The sequence below is a fragment of the Haliotis rubra genome, unplaced genomic scaffold (assembly GCF_003918875.1).
Source record: "Haliotis rubra isolate DU_JTF1 unplaced genomic scaffold, ASM391887v1 Scf619, whole genome shotgun sequence".
Classification (NCBI taxonomy): Eukaryota; Metazoa; Mollusca; class Gastropoda; order Lepetellida; family Haliotidae; genus Haliotis; species Haliotis rubra.
In genome coordinates, this window is record NW_025767323.1 from 523,615 (window position 1) to 548,423 (window position 24,809).

The window sequence follows — 24,809 nt, forward strand, 5'->3', positions numbered from 1 at the left end:
TTCGGGTGGTCATGCCACCTATATACTACGATGCGTTTCTATGGTTTTCGGGTATCATTCTCTCTTACATATCTCAACATAAACTTTATAAAAAGAAAGACACGTAAGATGTTAATCAGTAGATGAGACATAGTCAACACACATGAAAAAGCACAAAATATCTTTGAGATGACCCCTTGTGCTTGTAGGCAGCACGTGCATTTCATGCCACGTGAGTCGACGGTCCGTGGTCATACCTGGCTGAGCGACCTAATTGCCATCTATAGTCTGATCTATTGTTTTCAGCAGCTATTCGTATTTTTCCTAAGTTTTGCCCGATTTTACGAGTAAACATGTTTTTCTGGATATCGTATTACGCATCCCACTGAACGCCCAGTTAGGCCGAAGTGGGTTATTTCGACATATGCTATTTGCATTTGTGTCAATTTCCGGGATACAGAGTAACAGCCTAAAAACAGTTTTTTTCTATTTCCGACAGTACTTAAGGAACCTAAGTTTCGTTGTCATGGTGTGAAGCAATATATATCACAGATTTATTCAAATGTACGGTACTACTACTGGTCTCCTTCTGCTACCAATACGTCTTGGTTAGAATTAATCTCCAGCATGTTCAACCGTCAGTGATTTTCTGACTGTGATTTGTGTCGTACAAGCTCACTTATTCACATCAGCTCCTTCTTCATATCATTGTGAAATATTCCTTTTTAACACAGCTACAATTACTAAACAGGCGTCTGTTTCACATGGAAGACAACCATACAAATAACAGGAACGTCTCATGCAGACAATACTCTAACCGTCGTTGATTTGTCTGACTATGGGTTCTTCTGTCCCTTGCAAGCTTACTTCTCAAAGGGATAGAAGGGATGATCTTTGTATCTGCAACATAGAAACATGACAGTTGAAAGGACGAAGGTGCGATGTTCACGAAAGCTTCTTCACCACGACTACCATAAGTGCATAATAGCGTATTGGCGTTACGTGTTCGATAGTCGTATCGAAAATGGTGTGGAAAATATCTATATGGTGTATGCCACTACTATTCGAGGGTCGGGTGTCCTAGTCGTCATAGGCGCGGCAATTCACTTGGCAGAGTTGCGTCCCTTGGGCAAGGCGTTGGCTCCACCAAAGTGAGGCCTGCATTACTAAGACCTGTATTCCGCCAATATCAAGCTGACGCCTTGTGACTGGAATACTGTTAAAAGCAGCGTTAAACCAAATCCAGTCATTCACAGCAGTGAGTATGAGTGATGGATCAACGTTCGAGCAATATCCAGACCTAATTAAGCCTTGAAAAGCCCAAACACTAATGATCCAGCCAAACATTGTTATGAAAACTAGGTCCATTGAATTTATACCGATCCCCATGTATTTCTACACTTTTTACATACCACCAAAAGACATATATAAGCACGTTATTTCTGTCATTAAATATCAATATATGGAGACCATCTCCAAATATGTATATTATTTTTATGCCTTTCCTCTAGAAAATGCGATAAATAAGACTGACTGACTGACTGACTGAGTTTGGTTTTACGCCGCTTTTAGCAATATTCCAGCAACATCACGGTGGGAGACACCAGAAATGGGCTTCACACATTGTACCCACGTGGGGATTCGAACCGATAAATAAGTGTGCTTACGCGATGAAATTTTGGAGATTGACTCTAAGGCCTCTGTCCAGAAGCAGCATTGTCTTCATATCCACCTCGCTGAGTTTGAAGTCAAATATCTGAAACAAGTAGATTTGATACGTTACAACAACATGCAAAATATCCTTCAAATGACATTTTAAATGTAGTTCAGGGAATAAGGCATTCTTTTCCTTCATTAAATGTCTCTTGAGACCATCAGTTTCAGGGCAGTTAAAAAAAGAGAAAAATCAAACGAAAGTTCCTGTGAATTATTTCAAAGTTTAGAAATAGAACAAACACTCACATCCATGTTCTGGGCCAGACGAGCAGGATTCGTACTCTTTGGAACCAAAGCATAGCCTCTCTGTATGCCGTATCTGAGGATCACCTGGTGCACACGAAAATAATTTGGGTCAGTAGTCCATCGCAAAAACATAAGACATACGTAGATAGATTAGACTCGAGAGTACATTGTAAATAGCGTATATGTTTTGGGGCAGTAGTATATCGTAAAAGAACATATCTATTAGCAAAAGCAGTGCATTGCAAATGAGAAACATTATAGCAATTAATCGTTAGCATTCGTTCCAGGCGTACGTTCATCGCATGTTTATATACGGTAACTTTAGGTATAATTATGCATGAGTGACTCTTTGGCATTTGGTATGACAAATTTGTCAGGTATGACAGTATACCTGAGCTGAAGATTTGCCGTATTTCTTTCCGACTTTGACAATGGTCGGGTCGTCCAGGAACATTGGAGCATTCTTGGTTCTACTGAAATATACGAAGGTAAGACTCATCAATTAGCTCTTGTAGACCTGACGGAACACAATTCAAGCTGTCCGTCTGAAATTGACATTTATTTGACTGGTATGTAGAAGAATATGTTGAAGCAGCATATTGAGGCGATCGTAAAATATAGAGTACCTATGAAAGAGCGAGATGAAGGCTATTAGACAACTACTGAGGTCTCAAGTGTCTTATCAACATCCTAAGTGTAGAGGACATACCAAACATCGACCTGTTGCCTGGAAACACCGTTTCCTGGATTCACGGACGGAGCCCGTGCCTAACTTCAAGACATTCGACTGTGAAATATACTGGACATTCTCGGGACACATCTTATGGGGCCTATCAAATGTATATGTACAATAAAAAAAAAAAAAATTTAAAAAATATAAAATGTATATGTACATGCAGATGTATTGCTGCGCCACGTATTTAATCCATATTACTGGAAAGGTAATCCAAATATAATGCGTTTGAATATAATCTGTTAACCTTTCTTTAACCTTGTATAATTGTCTACACAACTTTTTTGGACGCTTCGACCTTCTGGTTAATCCTTAATTTCAAAATGGAAATGTACGCTTAGAAACTCTCAAACTGAACTCACTGCTGAACGTACTGCTCTAAGTGTGGTGGTCTAAGTGTTTTTGAAGTTCGCCAGAAGTGTAACATTAACAAAGGAGAATAGAACACAACTGACTAGATCTGTCCCGGTGCCCCGAACGGACCATAGGCAGTAGTTGAGATGCCGTTCTTGAGGGAGAACTGGAGAAGGTCTTCCTGTGCCAGATATGGAGTTATCTCCACCTGAATACAAACAAAGTTGTCAACACTATGTCAGGTCTGGTATTAAAGAAGGTGAGTTAGATGAGTTTTACCGCTGCTTTGAACAGTATTCCAGTTACACTGTAGGTTACGGAGGAAAGAGCGGTAAAATTTATGTTACATGCAAGTCTCAGATATTTACCAGTGTGGTGAAACCCTTTTTAGAAGCACGATTAAGGCGAATCCGTGGTGTCATATTTAACAAATAATATCTACCTGGTTGTTCGCAGGCTTGTACTTGAGACCGTCCATTTTGAGAATCCTCTCCAGTTGTTGTTTATTGAAGTTTGAGACCCCGATAGACCTGACAAGGCCCTTGTCCACCAGCTTCTCCATCGCCTGTTCGGGAGGAGAATGGTATTAAGTAGCTTCCATACAGATATTCTTTAAAAGTAGATCCCTAACACCAATGTGATTGTATGTCTAGTCATATATAACGATTTCATACCACTGTTTTTTTTCTGAGCACAAGAGAAGGGATCATGACACCATGGACATGTCGAACATTTTAACCATGTACTCGTGGCAGACAGACAAAATTCATTATTATATTCAACATTGGGATTTTCCTAGGCTAACTGTTTTTCTTAAATTCAAAGGCATTTACATTCAAAGCAATGATCTACAACTGAGCATTGAAACATGTATAATGCTTATGGGACCCGTGATCAGAGTACAAGTGTCTTCAAGGCCGATGTAATAGTTGAGAGTTGGATCTGACTCATGAGTGGATTGCACCTCGTTTGTAATAGTATTGACATTATGTTGTTCTTTGTATTACTCAGGGCCTAACTGAATATTTTTAAAGATGTTTTGATTTGACCTTCCGTAATGTTTCGTTTTCTGGGGGACCAAGTTTGTACGTATCGCCCAATATGTTTTGTTGTTTCTCCCCTTAGATGACTTTGGATGGAGGCTACCTACTCTCCACGTATCGACGTAGTCCGTCATGGTCGTTTTGGACCTGACCTTGTCCTGGGGAAACAAAACGTGTGGGCATAATTATACACACATATGGTTGTCATTTGCAGGTTTTTATAAGTTTAGATAAGTAAAATATTTGATAAGTAAACAATTTTGGCGAGTCCCTTGAGATTTTACTTATCAGGTTTCCACTGTATTTCGTTTGTCTCTCAGCTGCACTACTGGTGATTGTGGAACGCAAACAGTGCTCCAAACTACGTCTGTGTTGTATATACCTTCACATAAAGACTTAAGTGTCTACGAACCTATATCTATATTTCTCAACATTTATATTCCAATACCAATGTTTTGACTCACAACGTAGGCCACAGGAAAGTGTATCATATACAGATCAATATAATCCATGTCTAGGGCCTCCAATGACTCCCGACACGCTGGCTCCACCTTATGTGGTTCATGACAGTGGCCCCATATCTGCAATGATAACACGCCTGAATAATAACGTACATTAACGCTGTTGTGAAAGGGTATTTGCCGAAATGGCGCGGAGAGTTGGTTATATATTGACTGTTTAAAAAATCTTCAGCATAGGATTACGTCAATCTACCTTAAAAACCACAAGGGATAGGCGCATGACGTAAAGTGCATTTAAGAAATCAAAATCTAAATGTACATAAAAAAACATTTAAGATGTTAGTTATTCAGAGACTAATATTGGCATGACAGTTGCCCGAATTGAGGTGAGGTAGCAAACGTAATGGATCTTGGGCACACACGTCTAAAATCGCTAATGTGTAGTGACAAGTCACTCTAATAGTGGATATGACCACCCCCTGTTACAAGACAGATTGGTATATGTTGCAATGTCTCTCGGAGGGCCTGGATGATTTCTTGTCGACTTGTGGGAGTATCTGAAAATCTTTGGAGAGTGTGCCACACGTTGACGTTCTTGTGTGTAATTACGTTCTGAACAATTCGACATGGAGTTGTCATGCTTATGGAGTACATCGCGGGACAGCTGTTGTAGAGATGGAAGTATTAGTGGACAAAGAATGCCATCTATGTAACGCTAAGCTGTCAAATCGCCGTTAAAGATGACCAGTACTGGAATTCTCTCATGCCCACACATTCTTCCCTACACCATAATACCCACAGTATCAGAAGCCCCGACCGTAGCATGCCGCCGTTCGTTTTCCCCACTACTGCATCTGCTCTGAACAGACAGAACCAGCTTTCGCTGTGAAGAAGAACGTCTGTCAGTCACGTCACTGCCAATTTCAATTGTGTCCGAGCCTATCTCAATGTCTAACGACGATATTGCTCTGTCAATAACTGTTTACTATAAGGTCTCTACGCCCAAATTCCTAGACCCTTGAGTTGCCTGGCCACTGTCTGTCGACTAACCAAATGCCCCGAGGCATTCGTCAATTCGGGGTAGCAAAGGACCAGTCTTCACTGGGTGTAGTTACCCTTGGTCTTCCTGTTCTTGGCTTGTCTGATGTCTGTCTGTTATGTTGGTTAGTTACAGCAACCAAAAGTTGGGGCAATCAAAATTTGCAATGTGGAAATGGATGGCTCGCGTTGTTCGGGTGATAATTGAGGCATTTGTTTTGGGTTTTTTATCAGCGTGAGCGTTTCACAAGCGTCCGTATCTTTATACACCTTGATAGCACGTTCAGTGTGTTGGATTGATTTGGGATTGATCGTATGTAAACATGTGTTTTCACATTTGTGCAGTTTCTTTGATAAGAGGTAAAGTTTCTTTTGGCCGTCAGTATATTTTTTATGCAGGGAGACACACATTGAACTACATAGACAGTGGACGTTTATATGTTATGAAACACTTGAAGGAAATTGAATCACTCCCACTCGAGGACGTAAATCTTTTTTGAAACTACTTTAAAACGACTGTGTATTACTGTAAACTACGAAAAGTAGCGTTGCGACATTTAATCCTTGGTATGATCACTCACAGCACAACATATACGTAAGGTTTGATATTATTAATACACCCTTGTAATGCCGCTTAACACGACAAGACGTGTACTCAGTACGTAGTTATGGAATTTGGATATAGTTGGACCTCCTTAGACTGGTTCCCGTTATATCGGAAACCATGCGTGTTTGTTATCGCAAATATGTACTCAAAGAAATCCTGTAAACACATGATTGTGAATCAGAAAATTTGATAACGATGTTCCTGGGTTCATCACAGTCCGCATGAACGAGGTTTATCAGTGCCATGTGGTCAGATCTGTCTAGTACATAATTAACATAACAATACTGTAAGCAAGCCAGTTTTCCTACCTTCGTCACAATGAAAAGTTCCGACCTCTTTACTTTCCCTTCCTTTATCAGCTCTTTAATGGCGACGCCGATTTCCGGTTCCGTTTCATAGCGCCAGGCTGTGTCAATATGGCGGTATCCGATCTGTATTGCGGCCTTCACCGCATCACCAACCTCGTTTGGCTGTAGGGGAACACAGACTGAAAATCTACATACATGTTACATCTTGGAGGTCATACAGAGTTGCGACCCTTTGTCGTGCCATAATCCGTGTTTTCAATTTCAATTATGATCATTGGTCAATAAGTACCGTAAAAACTGTCATCCCTCTCACAAACCCAGCCTGGCATATCTCCACAACTGAATAATGTGCAGAGGCTCAAGTCACCCAAACACATTTATGTTACACTACTGAACTCTCTAGATTACAGTGCATCCTGGGAATACATATTCCCTACATGTATTACAAGGTTTGACATGGATAACGACAAAACCGAAACCTTTGTGGGCTAATGGTGTTCCAAGATATTTGTTGTATCGTGTAATATTAGGAAGATCCCTATCAAAAGTTGAGTAGTATGCATGTAGTCAAAATCTACCCGGAGGTCTGCAGTCCACATCTAATCTCAAGTCTACGGTCCACATCTACCCGGGTGTCTACAGAAAACATCACCCATGAGGTCTACAGTCAACATGTACCTCTTGGTCTTCAATCAACATCTACCTGGAGGACTATTCTACTTGGAGGTCTATAGTCCACATCTAATTGCAGGTATGGTCTACACAAGCACCTATCAGAAGGTCAGGACCCCACCACAATGAATACAGTACCAACCAGTGATTTTGAAATCTACCTTCATATAATATCTGGACGTAAAAGGTTCAACTACCAACCTTGAAATTGTTGTAGGTTCCTAACCCCAGCATAGGCATGTCATACCCACTGTTCAGACGTATGGAAGGTACTTTGCCTGCCATCTTGAAAAAGCTTCTCACACCACCTTTACCAAGAAAATAACGAAATGCAATGTTACTAAATTATATATTGAATAATCAATGATGAATATTTCAACAATATATCGGTACAGCTACATTGTCATTGGCACATGCTGTTGAAACAAGCAGAAACTCGTATTGAGTTACACTCAGACAGAACAACTCACCCGTCGGACGATCGCAGATGCAATGCCTTTCAACAGTGCAAACCCGACAATGTCACCTCGATAACACAGGTACTTCAAATAAAAATATATATATATCTAACATCGGGGTGAATCCCTCATGATATTTCCATACGTAGTCACAATGACTGGTATATTTTCTGTTATCTCCAAAACGATGCAAATATGCATATCACCCTTTTAAAACAAAACATGAAAGAGATGCCAGCATTTTAGTCATGTCAGTCGCAACTCGGACATTCGTACAAGATATCCACGATGACACAGAGTTTTTCAGACATACATATTCGAGGCCGTGGGGTAGCCTAGTGGTTAAAGCGTTCGCTCGTCACGCCGAAGACGCGGGTTCGATTCCCCACATGGGTACAATGTGTGAAGCCCATTTCTGGTGTCCCCTGTCGTGATATTGCTGGAATATTGCTAACAGCGGTGTAAAACCAAACTCAGTCAGTCAGTCAGACACATATATTCAAGAATAATCCCAGTGATATTTCAGTTTGGTCATCCTAACATGTGTGTGTGTGTGTGTGTGTGTGTGTGTGTGTGTGTGTGTGTGTGTGTGTGTGTGTGTGTGCGAGGGGATGGGGGGTTAATAGTTCTTTGTGTCTTTGTGCATCACAAACTAAACCACCCCTGTAACTAAACCACCCACCCCTGTAATGACCATACCCTAGAACCATATCCCAATTACTGAACACTTCCATCAGTTTCTTTTAAGATGAACAGAGTTTATGACCATGGTGAGGATTTAAAACCACAACCAACCACCCCTTGATGTCCAAAATAATGGCATGTTGAAATGTTTTGCAAGCAGGGTGTCGTCGGGTTTTTTGTTCAGATTTGTTTGGGAAGCTGGCAGGAATTCGCGGTCATATACCCAGCCAAGGTCAGACAACTCTACTTATAACTGTATCTTTTTTCGTTCTAAGGAACGTACGTTAAAACAATATGATAACTTGATTATCGGAGACCGTGGTATTTATTAATTCATATTCCCAGCTAATATGTATTTGGAACAAAAACAGTACACTAAAACTATAAGAAAAACTATGAACGAGGTGTAATGCTCCTTTAGAATGGGTTTGAATTGGTCTAAAGCAACCCATACTTCTCCTAAGAAGCGACTAACGGGATCGGGTGGTCAGGCTCGTTGACTTTGTTGACAGTAACTTGGCACATGTCATCATATCCCAACTGCGTAAATCGATGCTCATGATGTTGATCATTGGATTGTCTGGTCCAGACTCAAATACATGACACGTTTTGTTTCATGTATTCATGTTCGTCCAACTTCTAAATGCCCTTCAAGAACTGGTCCAGTCTCGATTATTTACAGACCGCCGTCATATATATTGCTGAGTGCGACGTTAATAAACACCAGCCAACCATTAACAGAATAGTAAAGTAAAATACCTTGATGTTATTGTTATTCCAAGGACATAGCTTCCGAGTTTCAAAATAATGGCTCTTGAACAATAGCTTTTCATATCCGTATAAACTCGAAGCATTAACGAAACATAGAAAAACCTATGGCTATTTATGTCGATGTAACTGATGAAGATTCTGAAGTTATCAAATATGGTATTTAATGCTTAATGATAACATTATACAGTGTATTTTTATTGCACTGGCCTCCACACACTCGGAGCACGCTCTAGGTGCTAACATTATTACATGGGCAAATGGTCAGCGTGCGCATGATATTCATTCTGATCTGCTTATCAGGCGCTAGAAGGTTAACAGTCACGTTACCATACACCCTTCCGGGTACCCATCTTCGTTCCAATATGTTTACATCCAAATATCAACATCGGCATTTATTCTTACTGACACATGGTTTCTTGACACCACTTATCGAATTCAACTCATTACTTTTGGAGGTCTGGGTTGTTGTTAGCTACTTTCACTGTCAATACATTTGGCTGACAATCCTGGCAGATACATTTCATTGTCAGTACAATATGACAAAATTACAGAAATGTTAAATCTTCGAATAATACACGCACAGCTTCTGTGTGAGAAATACTATTCAATGCCGTTGGATGACATGGCACGTGATGTGGGTGATAACTGTTATCCTTGACGCAGGCATTATGACAAACAGTATTTTTCACTTTGTTGCATCTTCGAGGCTGTACAGAGTTACGACCCTTCGTCTTGTCAGGATCCGTGTATTCGAATTGGTCCCGATTATGATCCTTTGACTGTTATATGATACGTGAGTGAGTGCTGATTTCATTTCCTCCTGCTGACAGGCTGTGACAACAAAATACTGCGCAGATATCTATGTTGCACTTACTGATCACTCCAGATCTACCGTGAAGTCTTCAGCCAACAATAACAATCACCATCCACCTGGAGGTCTACAGTCCACATCTACCTGGGGTCTACAGACAACACAATTATCTGGAGGTCTATAATCAACATGTACCCAGAGGTCTACAGTCCACATCTACCCAGAGTCTACAGTCAACATCAACATGGAGGTTTACAGTCAACATCGTCAATGAAGTCTCCAGTCAACACCGACATTGGAGGTCGACAGTCAACGTCATCTCAGATAATTAGATCAGGACCCCCACCAGAATGAATGCCATACTGGCTTACGCTTTTGAAAAGTATTTACATAGAATTTATTTGAACGGTTAATATTTGTACATTGAACTTCCAACCCGGAAATTGTTGATGGTCCCTAAACCCAGCATGTCGTACCCCTCTTTTCGGACGTATAGAAAGGTACTTGTCCGCCATCTAGAAAAGGATCTCTCAGCACCTTGACAAAAACACCGGTACTCAAACTCTAAACATATCTAACTCTGGATAATTGTCCTTCACATTGAACGTAGTCTCCGTGACTTGCATTAGCTGCGAAACATGCGAATCAAACTTTCACAGGGTCTAAGAACAAATCACAGGGAGACGGACTGGGAAAGTGTGGGATTTTCCGAAAGTCTATTTCACAGATAGGGAACAGTTGAAGGATGTGTGAAGCTTTACTCATCGCCGTATGACGATTATGATCCAAAATCAAACAGAATTCATAAAATCGGTAACCATCTAAAATTAGCACTAGCCACCAATTTGGCCAACATTTAACTGTTTTCTAACGCAATGTGGACAGAGATCGGTACATATTGACACTGAAAGTGAAAAGAAGATAAGACACAACGACAACAGCAAATGTTTGTTGCGTGATCATGTTTGTATCTTTTATTACATACATGTTTAATATTACGATAACAAAACAGCCGTGCAATACCGCGAGCATAGGACTGACTGACTGAGTTTAGTTTTACTCCGCTTTTAGCAATATTCCAGCAATATCACGGCGGGGGACACCAGAAATGGGCTTAACACATTGTGCCCATGTGGGGAATCGAACCCGGGTCTTTGGCGTGACGAGCCAGCGCTTTAACCACTAGGCTACCCCACCGCCCCGCGAGCATAGGAGAATTCCGTATTGCACTCCGATTTCCATCAGTCCAATGAACCTTGTACTTGACTGATAACGTGAGGCGGAGGAATGTGACGTAGACATGTGTGATACGTCCCTTGCACGGATGCTAAGGTCATGGTAATCTCAATGTCAATAATGACAGTTAGAGATAGAATAAAACTGTCTGTGTCACGAAAAGAGAATGTAATAAGCATAGAACATTATACAATTACAAGTGCATTTGTATAAGTGTAAATGCTACAACATACCCGTCACACAGACCCCTTCGTTACAGCCTCTTACCGTCCGCAGTTACCCGTCACTCATATGTACCACCCACCAGGTATTTGCCAGGTGTCCAAGCTATTGCTGACATGCGATGACGGTTATTTTAATAGTGTGTCAACAGTACTCGCACATACATGACTGAGGTGAAAAAAACTCATGTGGATGATAAAAATCTATGAAACGCTGGCATTCGTGATGAGGCATACATATTTCGGGCTTGTAAATTCAAGAATAATCCGAGATATATTTTGTGTCAGTTAGGGCATCAACGTACGTGACAAGGTGTAGGATTGAGTCATACTTTTCTCTCCCTTAGGGCATCAAAGCCGTTTAGCTCACCCACCCAAGTAATAAAAGACCAGTAATATAAGTATATACTTACAAGCAGTGCCACTAAGATGACATAATCTCCCGCTGCAAATTATCAAATCAAACTTAAAAAGTAATGAAAGTGAAGGTCGTAGTTGAAGATGAAGTTGAATCAACAAAAACATGACCAGTCAACCTCTCATGATATCTTGCTTTGTAGTTGTTCAAACACACAAATATTTTCAACACTCACTTTGACCTTGACATAATTGTCATGGTGTATGAAATATGCAAAAATAGTAATAAAGAAATTTCTTATTAATATCAAAAACATTCAAGAGAAGTCTTGAAAGTCTACGAAGAAAATCCAGTGAACCTTTCTTGAGATATCTTGCTGACAATCTTAACATGCAGGTTAACACGCTGACATCTTCAAAGTGTCGCCGTGACCTTGAAAATTACGTGATGGTCACAAAAATCGACTGGGTTCTGCGCCTCCCCTAGAGCTTGGTATCGCATATGAAGAACGGTTCTTGAGATATCTCGCTAGCAAAGGTAAAACGTTAAAGTCCCCCTGTGACCTTGAAATAAAGGTGAAGGTCACCAAACCTGACTGGGACCTGTCTTATATTGTGATGAACCTAGATACCAAATATGAAATTAAGAATCTAGTCAACGGTTCTTAAGATATTCCAATTCGGTCGTACGGACGGACAGGGCCTAATACTAGATCCCCGCTTTGCGCTAAACTGTAAGTGAAGTCAAGTAAATATTACCGAAAGATCCCATTTACTCCAGACTTCCATCCGTTTGTTTAAAAGATGAACAGTTTAGGTTCTTCGGTTCCGATTTCTGGGTTAACCGAAAAACCTAGACTGTAAATAATGACCACACAAGATCAGTGAGTTATCAATAATTCAGGAACAAATGAAAATTAAGCACACAAATACCCAACCACCTTGTATTCTATAAAAAAAATCGTGTCCACTGTGGTAGAACCCGGAAACGTTAGCGTTCATTTTCAAGTCTTATGTTTTGAGCCGGTGTATTTCTACGTGTATTTGTGTTTGAATGACCTGTACACACATGTATCTATGAAATCCAGCAACAAACCAGTAGATATCGGGATCAGACCGAACCAGGAAGGCTGTTCCACCCGTAACCATACTCTCGACAATATATTGGGTTTTCTTTCTTAATTTACTTACCAACAGAAATGGAAGCTCTGTTGACTTTATCCTTTTTTCTGTAACTCACATATTACTGAACTAAAAAAGAAACTTGACACATGTATTTTCTGAGGTGGAAAAAAATCGAATGCAAATTTCCAAATATTGTACAGTTAGTGAACATTGTCAATAAACAATGCAACACAGCCAAACTTTTTCACCAAATGCCTTTATTGCACGTGCAAACTGAACAACATGGAAAAACACAAAACTTGGCGTTACCCTGACAAATTTGTAATCAATCAGGAAATTGTTTGTCTGCACGGCTGAAGTTGATTGTTTCATACAGGAAAACACTTTAAAATTGGAATAATTTGAAAATTGTTGAAATGCCAAGACTGTCAAATCAGGACCGGGAGCGCGCCATTGGTAGGCTGAACGCTGGACACGCGCCTTTGGATGCAGCAGACAGACAATTCATAACCTCAGGACACGCCTGCTTCAAACAGGATCAACAGCTGATCGCCCACGGCCAGGGGCGCCCTGTGTGACGTCACAACGAGAGGACGTTGCAATACGGCTGCGTCATCTTCGTAATCGATTTGTGACCGCTGCTTCCACTAGTAGAGAATTGTTCAATGGTAGAGTGACACCACAGACAATACGCAATCGACGTCAACGTTCTCTCTGGGCGCGACGTCACCTGCGATTTACCCTAAGACAATGGAACAGAGTAATCTTTAGTGATGAATCACGTTTCACATTGCGTTTAGCCGACGGAAGAGTGAGGCGTCGGAAATGGGAATGACATGCTCAGTGCTGCGTCAGGGAAATTGACAGGTTCAGGGGTGCAAGCATCATGGTGTGGGGTGCCCTCATGGCGAATGGACGTACTCAACTCATGATTGTTCAAGGCAAACTAACTGCCAGAGAATACAGAGATCAGATTCTCTCATTCCCGTTCTTCTTCCTTTCTACAGGCAGCATGGCCCAGGTCTTACGTTTCAGCATGATAACGCTACACCTCACACTGCGTTATTGACCAGAAACGTTCTCCAAAATGCTGGTGTTGGCGTCATGGCGTGGCCATCTCGCTCACCTGACTTCAACCCAATCGAACACATCTGGGATGAACTGGGCAGGCGATTACGCATGCAAAGGATTCAACCACAGACGTTGCAGGATCTGGGATGTGATTTGGTGAACCAAAGACGTCGACTTCCGGTACGATTCTTTGTTCAAGTTTTGAGGTCAATGAGGAGACGTTGTTCAGCGGTACTAGCGTTTGACGGGAGCATACACGATACTGACATTACTTTGATTGCCTTTGTTACCAATGTGATTTCTTTTCCTGACAGTCACTACACATGTACCCTCTTCATCGATTCAAAATGATCCTGAAAACAATATTGTGTGTGTCTGTTTCTGAGTAAATGCTGGCTTAAGCGCAGTTTAGGATGAAATCATCTATTTTTAAAAAGGCGTGTTTGTGGTGTCGAGTTTTACCAGTGTCAAGTTTCTAATTTTGTTGAGTATATTTCAGATTTTGTTAAGTTAGATTCTAAAACTATTTTCAACAAAGTGAGTTTGATATAATCCCAACTATATAATGAGGAGAAACATCCATGACAAACTTCAGACACCTCATTCCTGCTGGTACGGAGGAATTGTACTGTGCTATTACATAAGTTTGGTGCACTGTCAAAAGGCAACGGTAAAATAGCTACTTCAAATCACACAGATGCCCAAATGATATTTGCATTAAGGTATTAGTGCAGGGGCTTGTGTAATTCCGTGTTAATTTTTGGAACCAATACTAATTGTAATCAGGTATGGAATCAGGAAAGAACATGGTTCCATTTTTTCTGTTAGCTATAAGTGTCATTGTGGGGTGATTGAATATGAGTTCCCAAACTTGCTTGTGACACCATTTCAAGAAACACATGTTTTCATAAACCTTTCACAACATAGTCATGTAGCATATCAAAAGGCAGCTTGTATGATATAGAGATAACCACATAATATGCTTCTAATTTCAATTTGGTGACATAAGATATGACATAATCATATAAATTATTGTCTTAATAATATTGTCTTTTCTTCATCGGACACCAACATTGTAAGTATTGGCCTATATTAATGGAAACCATTTATTCAATTAATGTATTCTCCCATTTCATAATATATACTAGCATGACACACTTATGTAGTAATAATAGTACCCAGGTAAGGTTAACGTGACCACCATATAGTCATGCACAAGTGTGAAATCAGGCCTACCAGTACAGTCAGAAGTGACACACTGACACTCGTGTCTGGGTAATTAAATGACATAAAGCCAAATCTGCAGTCAATATAAACTGAATGTATTCATACAGGAGTGACAAATTACATCATAGTTAACAGATAGCTACATATTACATGTGGGGTATGCAAGTGCAATATATAATGTGCAATATTATATCTATTTTAACTTTCACATTGTTAAGTAACTTCCATTGTCAATCAATCCGTCATTAACCTGCAAGAACAAAATATGCTGTTGAAATACAAGCTTCGACATTATTTGCAATACAAACACAAGCATGGATTCTACGCATATTTTTTCTTAATTTGGAAACTAGAAGGGCCCTCGTTAGAGAACATTACATTTTTTACATTTTTAAAGTACTACTGTGTACTTGTACTCTAATGTACTTTCACCAAACCGTACGCAGATAGACCTTGTGTCATACTTAACATAACCACCAAGATTCATTCGAATCCATCCATAACTTTTTGAGATATTATTCATATTCTCCATTTATTTAACATTGCGATTATTTTCAAAGTACCTCTGTTTACATGTGCTTTAACATACACTCTTAAAAAAAAAAGAAACGCAAAATAAAATTTGAAAATAATGATCGAAAGTTTGTACGCATATGTCAAATTAAGCATGTTTTGAGGGTTGAATATTGTAGTTGGTATGGTTTAGAAGAACAACCATATACGATTTTGAATGGTTTTATCGATCATGATTGTCATGATGAGCTTGGCTGTTATGGAACACAACCAAAAGCATGCAAAGCATGAGTACAACCTCTGACTATAAAAGACCCAAATGCATCTCGCAAATTCATCCAAGACCCTTGCAAATACGGGATGAGAAAATGGGACGTCTCAACGATGCCCACCGAAATATTGCCATTGGACGATTACAAGTGGCGAGGACATTCAGCATTCCTCCCAGTACAATAACTCGTTTGTGGGATCGTTTTGTGCATTCCATTTGGACAAATAACCATCCAAGACCAGGAAGACCGTGGGTCACCACACCAGCCCAAGATCGCTACATCCGGGTGACCTACGTGACTGCCATCGTTCCGCCCGGGACACAGCACAAGAACGGTTTTGAGCCCGGAGAATGTCCGTCCAGACAATCAGGAACCGTCTCCGAGAGGTAGGTATGCGTGCCAGACGTCCAAAAGTTGCCCCCGCTCTGACACGATGACGTCACGATATGGCTGAAATATTGCCGATGTGACTTTAAATTTTAACTCACTCACTCACTGACACGATTACATCAACGTCCGCGAGTCAGGTGGTGTAACGCGGAGCAGCCATGGAACCTTGGAAACTGAAGGCACATATGGTTCAGTGATGAATCGCGGTATCCCCTCAAGCGACGTGTCTACAGACCACGCACTGAACGTTTTGCATCCAACTGCATCAGGCAAGTGGACAGATTTGGTGGAGATGGTGTGATGATGTGGGGAGCCATCTCACACACCTGCAGATCGGAATTGGTGCTCGTCCAAGGCAATCTTACGGCCGCTCGATATATCGACCAGATTCTCTGCCCTCACGTGCATCGCCTTGTCGACAGCCAAAGGGAGCTGTACCAACAGGACAACGCCAGACCTCACACAGCATGTGCTACAGTGGAATACCTGGACAATAACAACATCAATGTCCTCCCCTGGCCCTCCAGATGCCCGGATCTGAAACCAAGTGATTACCTGTGGGATCAGATAGATAAACGTGTCCGTCAACGTCGTAATCAGCCATTGAGGCTTTAACAGTAACTTTTGTTCAACATGCTGCAGGAGGAATGGAGAAGGATTCCACAACGAAACATCAAACAACTGATTCAATCTGTGTCAAGGAGGTGTCGTGCAGTTCTAGCAGTAAGAGGTGGCCATACAAGGCATTAACGTCAACGTCACCTCGTGGACAGCAGTAATGACTATGATGACTATCATTCTTGTGAAATGTGCACGAGATACCAATGTATTGCTCTACATAATTTCAATGCTGTACCGTTATTTTCGTTGATTTACATAATTGAATAAGACCAAATGTTTCAATGATATTTTGGTTTTGCGTTTCTTTTTTTTGAAGAGTGTACTTTCTTCAACGTCTAGTTGATTTGTCCTTGGGACATACCAAAGTGATCCAGTAAGTTTCAATGAAATCCATCTAGTAGGTTTTGAGTAAAGATGCTAACACATAAATACACACACAAACAGGGTTGAATGCATACCCTCTGCAACAAACCTTCGGTTTTGGTAGCAGCAATTATGATCATAGTGATTATTATGCATACATATATTATTGAGATTCATGATATATAATGGTAGTTGTAAAACACACATCACAAGGTACATTTTGATATACTACATGCCTATGTTGTGATAGGTTTATAAAAATATGTTTTTCTCACATTGGTGTTGCAGCTCGATTATGGGTACCGATGTTCAGTTACCCCAGAATGACACTTATAATCATCAGAAAAAATGGAACCATGTGTTTTTCTGAATCCATATGCAATACTGATTACAATTATCAGTGGTTCCAAAATTAACATGCACTTCCCACGGAAAGTATCTTGACTCGTTTTTGCTACATAAGCCCCTGCACTTCAGCACAACACAACATTAAGCGCCAGCTTGGGAATATGTGCATGAAGGACATTCGAGTTAACACAATTGAGGAGGTTGATGTACAGTGTGATGACATTACTCACAGTTGTGATTACAGATGATAGCTATGAAGCCTGATGGACAAAGTAAGAAGAGGGTTACTGTTGATTGACCTTGATTAGATGATGGTAAGCTGTAGGTTTATAATTACGTTGCCATCATCTAACCTAGGCCAGACAAAAGTAACCCTTTTCATACTTTGTCCATCTAAATCTTATGAATGCTTTACTTTTGCAATACGTTAAATCCAAGCATTAAAGCAAGCACAATTTGCTACATTATCACATCGATGAATGAATCTGTCTGTACGTGATTTCTATTCATCTTTCGTCGTAATTATGCAACATCATTATGACGTATTCGTTTTCGACACACCTACAAGTGTGAGTGAGTGAGTGAGTTTAGTTTTACGCCGATTTTAGCAATATTCCAGCAATATCACGGCGGCGGGGAACACCAGAAATGGGCTTCACACATTGTACCCATGTGGGGAATCGAACCCGGGTCTTCAGCGTGACGAGCGAACGCTTTAACCACTAGGCTACCCCGCCGCCTCTATTCAACATGTGTTTGTTCCACAGTAATCACACAAATGTCAGGAACAACTGTTTCAGACAATACTCAGACTGTCGGTGATTGTCTGATAGTGATCATCTGTGCCGTGCACGTTTACTTCTCAAAGGGATAGAAGGGATGGTCTTTCCATCTAAAACACAGCCATAAGTTTTTTTGTTTTGGACGAAAGTGTGTGTGACTTTCAAGTCGGCTTATATCATGATACGACTATCATACGCCCATTCTGGCTTTACGTGAAACGATTGCTTTCATATGGTTTATATCACTGTTTTAAGAGGATCTGGTGGAATTGTCTTTTGAAGTGCCAGAAAACTCCCGTCAGAGTTGCGTCCCTTGAGCAAGTGGTGGGTTTCGCCAAAGTGCCGAGCGTTTGAGACCTGCACCACCAAGACATGCATCTTAACTTGATACACCTGACATATTGTTTCAAGTAGCGGTAAACCAAACCAGTTGATGTGAATCTTTAGCAATATTCCAGAAATATCACGGCGGCTTCACACATTGTACCATCACAAACAGTAAATGTCCATCAATCGAGACAATCCTCATACGAACATCGCCTATTTCTATAACAGTGCTTACGTGTTGTACTTGTGAACGTTGATTCTGTAGCCTCTGTCCAGAGCTAACATTGCCTTCATATCCTCCTCACTGAGCTTGAAGTCAAATACCTGAAACAAGTACATTTGATACGTTAAACCAACATGTAAACTTCAAATGTATTGAGCTAAACATCTCGCTGGAATTCCAGTAAATCTGATTTTGTCATTCTTTCAATGTCGGAAAGAAACCATTTCAGTTGTCTGTATTGCGTTCTCATGCGAACATCGCGGTTACGACAGTCATTAAACACAAAACCACATGTTCCTTGTTGAATTGTTACATAGTTACAAAGAAAAAACACTCACATCCATGTTCTGGGCCAGACGAGATGGATTCGTACTCTTGGGAACCAAAGCAAAACCTCTCTGTATGCCCCATCTGAGGATCACCTGGTGCACATGAGAAAACTTTGGGTTAAAGGTAATAACAATAATATATTCGTAGAAAGAAAAGCATCAAGATTACTTCGTGAATAACAACATCTGTGACCGAAATGGTAAATGAGTGCAACCTTCATGCAACCAAATACAGCGGACATGCCGTGACAACTGAATACTGCACAAAGCCTCATTGCATTGACCCGTGAAGATCTGGATTAGAATTGGTCTTCCGCAACCCATGCTTGTCGTATGTGGCGACTATCGGGACTGGGTGGTCAGGCTCGCTGACTTGGTTGACAAATGTCATCGTATCCCAGTTGCATAGATCGATGCTCATGCTGTTGATCACTGGATTGTCTGGTCCAGACTCGATTATTTTCAGACCGCCGCCATATAGCCGGAATATTGCTGAGTACCTTCACATTCATGCTGGGAATACAAATTCATAGGGATAGAAGGGATGACTTCAAGTATTCATAATTGTTATAAGAGGATCGTATGAAACATCTCATAACATTGATAACAACAAATGGAATTTTTTGGGGTGAATATGTCCCAAATTATATACAAACTATATGTTGTGTCATGGACTGTTAAGAAGATTCCTATCTGCATGCAGTCAAAACCTACACGGAGGTAGTCAATATTTACAATACTCTGACCGTCGTCGATTGTCTGACCGTGTGTCTTCCGTGCCGTGTAAGCTCACTTCTCATATGGATAGAAGGGATGATCTTTCCATCTGGAACACAGGAATGATGACAGTTGAATGGACTGGGAAATGCTACTTTCAAGACCGTTTATGATACTACTGACATGTTGGCTTATAAGAGTTGTTACACGCCGCAAATGTCTCGTCAGAGTCAGAGTAACTGTAATACTACTCCTAACCTCCGTCCAATACTACTCCTAACCTCCATATAACTGTAAGCTACTTCCTAACCTCATACACCGTGATAAGCGTAATACTACTCCTAACCTTACACCGCGATATAACTGTAATACTACTTCAAGTAGCGTTAATCCAAACCCAGTTACTCACTATTGTGAGTATGAATACCGGAGAAATATTAAAGTTATAACTATATCGAAACTATACTCAAATCCTGACCAGTCCAAACAGTACATTTCCAGCCAAACACTGTAATACAAACATATATTTTCTGGATGAATTGAATGTAGACCCCTCCACACTTTCTACATGCCCCCGAAAAGAAAATAATACAACACCACATTATTTTTATGACCCTCGCATAGATACCGTCATATAAAATTGTGCTTACTCGATGAAGGTTGACTCTTTAGCCTCTGTCTAGAGCTAGTATTGTCTTCATATCCTCCTCACCGAGCTCGAAGTCAAATATCTGAAACAAGTATAATGACATGTTAAATAACATAGAAAATATGCTTCACTGGTCATTTCACATATACTCAGTGAATCACAAGGAATATGATTTCCCCTTCATTCAATGTCAGAAAGAAACCATTTTAGCTGTCTGGCGCTTGTGTTCTCTTACGAACATCAAATTCACGACACGTAATCCTTTTGAATTGTTAAGTTCTGTTTTGAGTTCTGAAAGATAACGAACACTCACATCCATGTTCTGGGCCAGACGAGATGGATTCGTACTCTTGGGAACTAAAGCAAAACCTCTCTGTACGCCCCATCTGAGGATCACCTGGTGCAAACGAGAAAACTTTGGGTTAGAAGTGATAACAAATTATATCCGTGGAGAAATAAGCATCAACAGTACAGGTGCTACTCTCTGGCACATTATTTATGTCTCAGACAGACTGAATATACCTGAGCTGATGATTTGTTGTATTTCCTTCCGATTTCGACAATGGTCCGGTTTTCGAGTGGTTTGGGAGCATCCTCGGATACACTGGAATATATGAAGGTAAGAGTCATGAATGCTCTCTCCAGAGCATTCAAGATGTAGGAAATACTCGTGCTGTCGTATGCAATCGACATTATTTAACTGCTATTTGGAATTAGTACATATCGGATGCCTTTTGTTATGTAAATGATTACGGAATATGATATTGGAGTTTTGTTGTGACAGCAAATTGAAATGTTCGTAAAATAGAGTGTGCCTATATATAAGCGAGATGAGAACTATTGGACACTGATACGTATATGGGACCCCCGTCCCAAAATATCGACATATTGCCGACACAAAAGACGGATTCAAAGACTTCCGGCGATGGAAAATTGTCTTGTATGGGCATATATCTAACTGTCACATATCTAACCCATAATATTGTAATTGTACGGCAAAATCCAGTGTGTTTCAATGTGACTTGTTAACTATTTATTGATAAGCCAAAATATTATGGATGTCAACTTCTTGTTTATTCTATACACAACGTTTCTGGGGTTTTCCTTGCCCCTTCGTCATTCACCTCACGAAGGGGCAAAGAAAAGCCCAGAAACGTTGTGTATGAATAAACAAGAAGTTGACATCCATTTGTTTGTCTTATACTTGAATACCAACTTCTATATCCCTCTCAAGAACCTTATTTATTGATATTTTTACACAATTTTAACACATTTCATTTCTGGACGTTCCAACGTCTGAGTTAACGTTCATCTCAAATTGGGAATCAACATGTAAAACCTCACTGCTCAATTTGTGGTCGTCAGAGTGTTTCCGAAGTTTTCCAGAAGTGTTTTGCAACATTGCTCTGTCCCGGTGCCCCGAATGGAGCAAAGGCAGTGGTTGATATGCCGTTCTTGAGGGAGAACTGGAGAAGTTCTTCCTGGGCGAGATATGGAGTTATCTCCACCTGAAACAAACACCGTTACAAACACTATGTCAGGTTTGAATTAGAGTGACTTAAAGGGGTTTTTAAAAGGAGTAGTAGAGGGAATGATTGTACGGGACCAAGTCCAACAAAAGCCTCTGCAAAGCCTTATTCCCCAAATAAGGCTTTGGTCGGACCCTTAGCTCTTGCTACCATTACCCCTACTATAAAAAAGTTTGGGACGCTAGCGGGATGCGAACGCACCTCTTAGCCGCACCGCTTAACCGACTGAGCCACCGGGGACATTGCTGAAAGTATGTTGGTATCCTGGGATTGTATTATCTGGGCTGCGTCTAACGTGCCGCTATGCCATGTTTACCTCTACGAAACAGTTTAATGTGAATCGCCTATGATCTCTTTGGTGTTCGTAATAAAGGCTTGCTGGGCTTTTTTCACCCCTTGTTCTATGTACTTTTTTTTCTCATCCTCGCTTATAGCAGACTTACGAGATTTGGATCGAATCTCTTGTTTCATTCTATGATATTTTGCGAGTTCAGAGAGGACTAAACGAAACTCCTCTCTGAGATCTTACTGTCAGTGAGTGCGGTGGAAATAAGATCGCTTATGGTGTTAAGCTTTGCTTCAGCTAGAACCCCGATCTCATTATGCTTCAATGCTTTACGATGCAGTCTGCGGGATACAAGCTTAAGCACCACCCCCAACACCCCTGTCACCCCAGCTGTTATTTCGAGCCCCATCACTATAGGTGCGGCCACGATGGTAGCTAACAACCCAACACCTGCCACCCCTAGGCCCATGCTGGCTACCATAAGGGTAGTATCAGTCCCGTCCACGGCATTGAAAGCTCTATGGTACTTCTTATATAGTGCTTTCCGCTTGTCGCGGTCTTGTTCTAGTTGGCGTTTTACATCGCATAACTGCCTCAAGCGGAACCCGTCTACGGTTTCCAGGGTCTTCGCTACTTCCTCTACGACTGGGTACAGCCCCATCCTGTGTGCCTATAATATATATTACAAAAGATATTTTAATTGGGTTTCAGTTAATAGCCTATCTAGTGTTCTGGTACTAGTTCAGGGATATAGCTCAATCCCATAATATATTTTAATTGGGTTGTATTTAACCTTCGATTAATGTACTTAAAGCCGATAATACTTAGATTAACGTGTGTGTAAAAAAAGCGGGGTCTTAGCTCTACGGCCATTAAAGAGACGAACCCCATCAAGGGTTGGTACAGGGTCGTTTCCCGATACCTTAATAATACAACAACGTTGGTTATTACACCTGGCTTCCCAACCTATCATCATATCATCTATAATGTTAATATAACTCGCAGTCAAACTTATATCTCCGAGATAGACGTCTATGATGAATGTGAAGTTTTCCGCGACATTTCTAAAGACCTCTTGGTGATCGAGTAATTTTATCTCTGTCTTTACCCTCCCACTGGAAGCTAACATGTTGCCCGAGTGGTCTGGTATTGGTACGACTTGTACACTAGATTCCGGAACGAATGATCCTATAATCATGCCGTTGTTCCTAATCTCGGAGATAGTATTATTTTGTTTCAGGGAGATATAAGGTGCGGTGAGAGTTAAGTTTAGTAAACCATTCAAGCTCTTTAAAATCTGATAACGACACCCTCCTATACACGTTGTCTTTCAAGTGCAGGATGTATAAGGTGTCTTCCTCACCAGGCTGGTCGAATCCCTCCGTGTCCCCTAGGTCGTTAAGCGTGGTGTTGGGACGATGACTGGTCATTGCTATAATACTATTACGATATAATTTCCAACTGGTTTTCTGATAATAGTTCAGGGGTGCACTTCACCCCCATGAAGTGTATGTTGTCGGGTAGGAAGATCTTGGTTAGTGATATCGTGTCTTCCACGATCACGGTGACACCCTGCAGACTGGTTTTGGAGTCGACACCCACCCGCACGTAAACGTTGCAAACGTGATACTGTTGTTGTTTCCCCCACCGGAGTTTGACCCCCTTCACGATTTCAGCATCATTCCGCGATGGTTCCCCTAGGTAGACTTGGATGACCAGTGTTGAGTTCGCCGGTAGACTCTCTAGGATCTTGACCACGCCTTCGAATTCAGACACCAACTGCAATACCACGTTTTGCATCCCGGGTTTACCCGATAGCATGTGGGCTGCCATACTGGCGAGTGGGCTGATGACTACGCTACGTCTCTGAGTCGGGACGTAAGCCACGAGCAGGGTTCCGTTGTTCACGACTTTGTTTAGGTGGTTGTCTTTATTATCCGTGAACACGTAGGGGGGAGCCGAGCCTAATATTGAGAAACCAGTCGGCTTTATCGGGTAACAACACCCACTTATCATCATCGGTGAAGACGAGTGTATATGGCTTATTTTTGGTGATAGCCGTCACGTTGCTCTCAACATCGGTTAAGTCGAACAGTTTACCTCCGAACGATGGGTATATTATCCAATTATCACCGGTGTTGACAAGGGTGTAATTTAGTGTTGACTGCCGCCTTGTGGTATCTACTATATCACTTAGGTTGCTAGTACCACCGGAGGACTTCAACGCGTTTGTAAATGCTGTTTTTCAGTTGCAAGGCGTACAATTTACCATCTACTCCGGGGTCGTCGAATCCGCGTGTGTCCCCGAGGTCGGAGATCCCCACATTGATGCATTTTTTCAA

The 24,809-nt window shown here is 41.1% G+C and overlaps 1 protein-coding gene across 2 annotated transcripts in view; it reads right to left on the reverse strand.

Annotated features, from left to right (window-relative positions):
- Nucleotides 1–357: 357 nt before the first annotated feature.
- The window catches only part of LOC124256117 (aldo-keto reductase family 1 member B1-like), a 70,216-nt gene continuing 45,764 nt past the window's right edge, over nucleotides 358–24,809 (reverse strand). Inside the window, exons 1-11 of one of the 2 annotated variants that reach the window (XM_046690071.1) lie at nucleotides 7,628–7,688; nucleotides 7,359–7,465; nucleotides 6,486–6,647; nucleotides 4,536–4,652; nucleotides 4,179–4,229; nucleotides 3,471–3,593; nucleotides 3,130–3,236; nucleotides 2,333–2,414; nucleotides 1,942–2,025; nucleotides 1,647–1,735; nucleotides 358–879 (exon numbers count right to left, since the gene is read on the reverse strand). In XM_046690071.1, coding sequence (XP_046546027.1) covers nucleotides 843–879; nucleotides 1,647–1,735; nucleotides 1,942–2,025; nucleotides 2,333–2,414; nucleotides 3,130–3,236; nucleotides 3,471–3,593; nucleotides 4,179–4,229; nucleotides 4,536–4,652; nucleotides 6,486–6,647; nucleotides 7,359–7,442 — 936 coding nt within the window. In that variant the 5' untranslated portion in view covers nucleotides 7,443–7,465; nucleotides 7,628–7,688 and the 3' untranslated portion in view covers nucleotides 358–842. Of the gene's footprint in view, nucleotides 880–1,646; nucleotides 1,736–1,941; nucleotides 2,026–2,332; nucleotides 2,415–3,129; nucleotides 3,237–3,470; nucleotides 3,594–4,178; nucleotides 4,230–4,535; nucleotides 4,653–6,485; nucleotides 6,648–7,358; nucleotides 7,466–7,627; nucleotides 7,689–24,809 lie in introns of those variants that run through there. The other variant, XM_046690065.1, reaches the window with a different exon arrangement.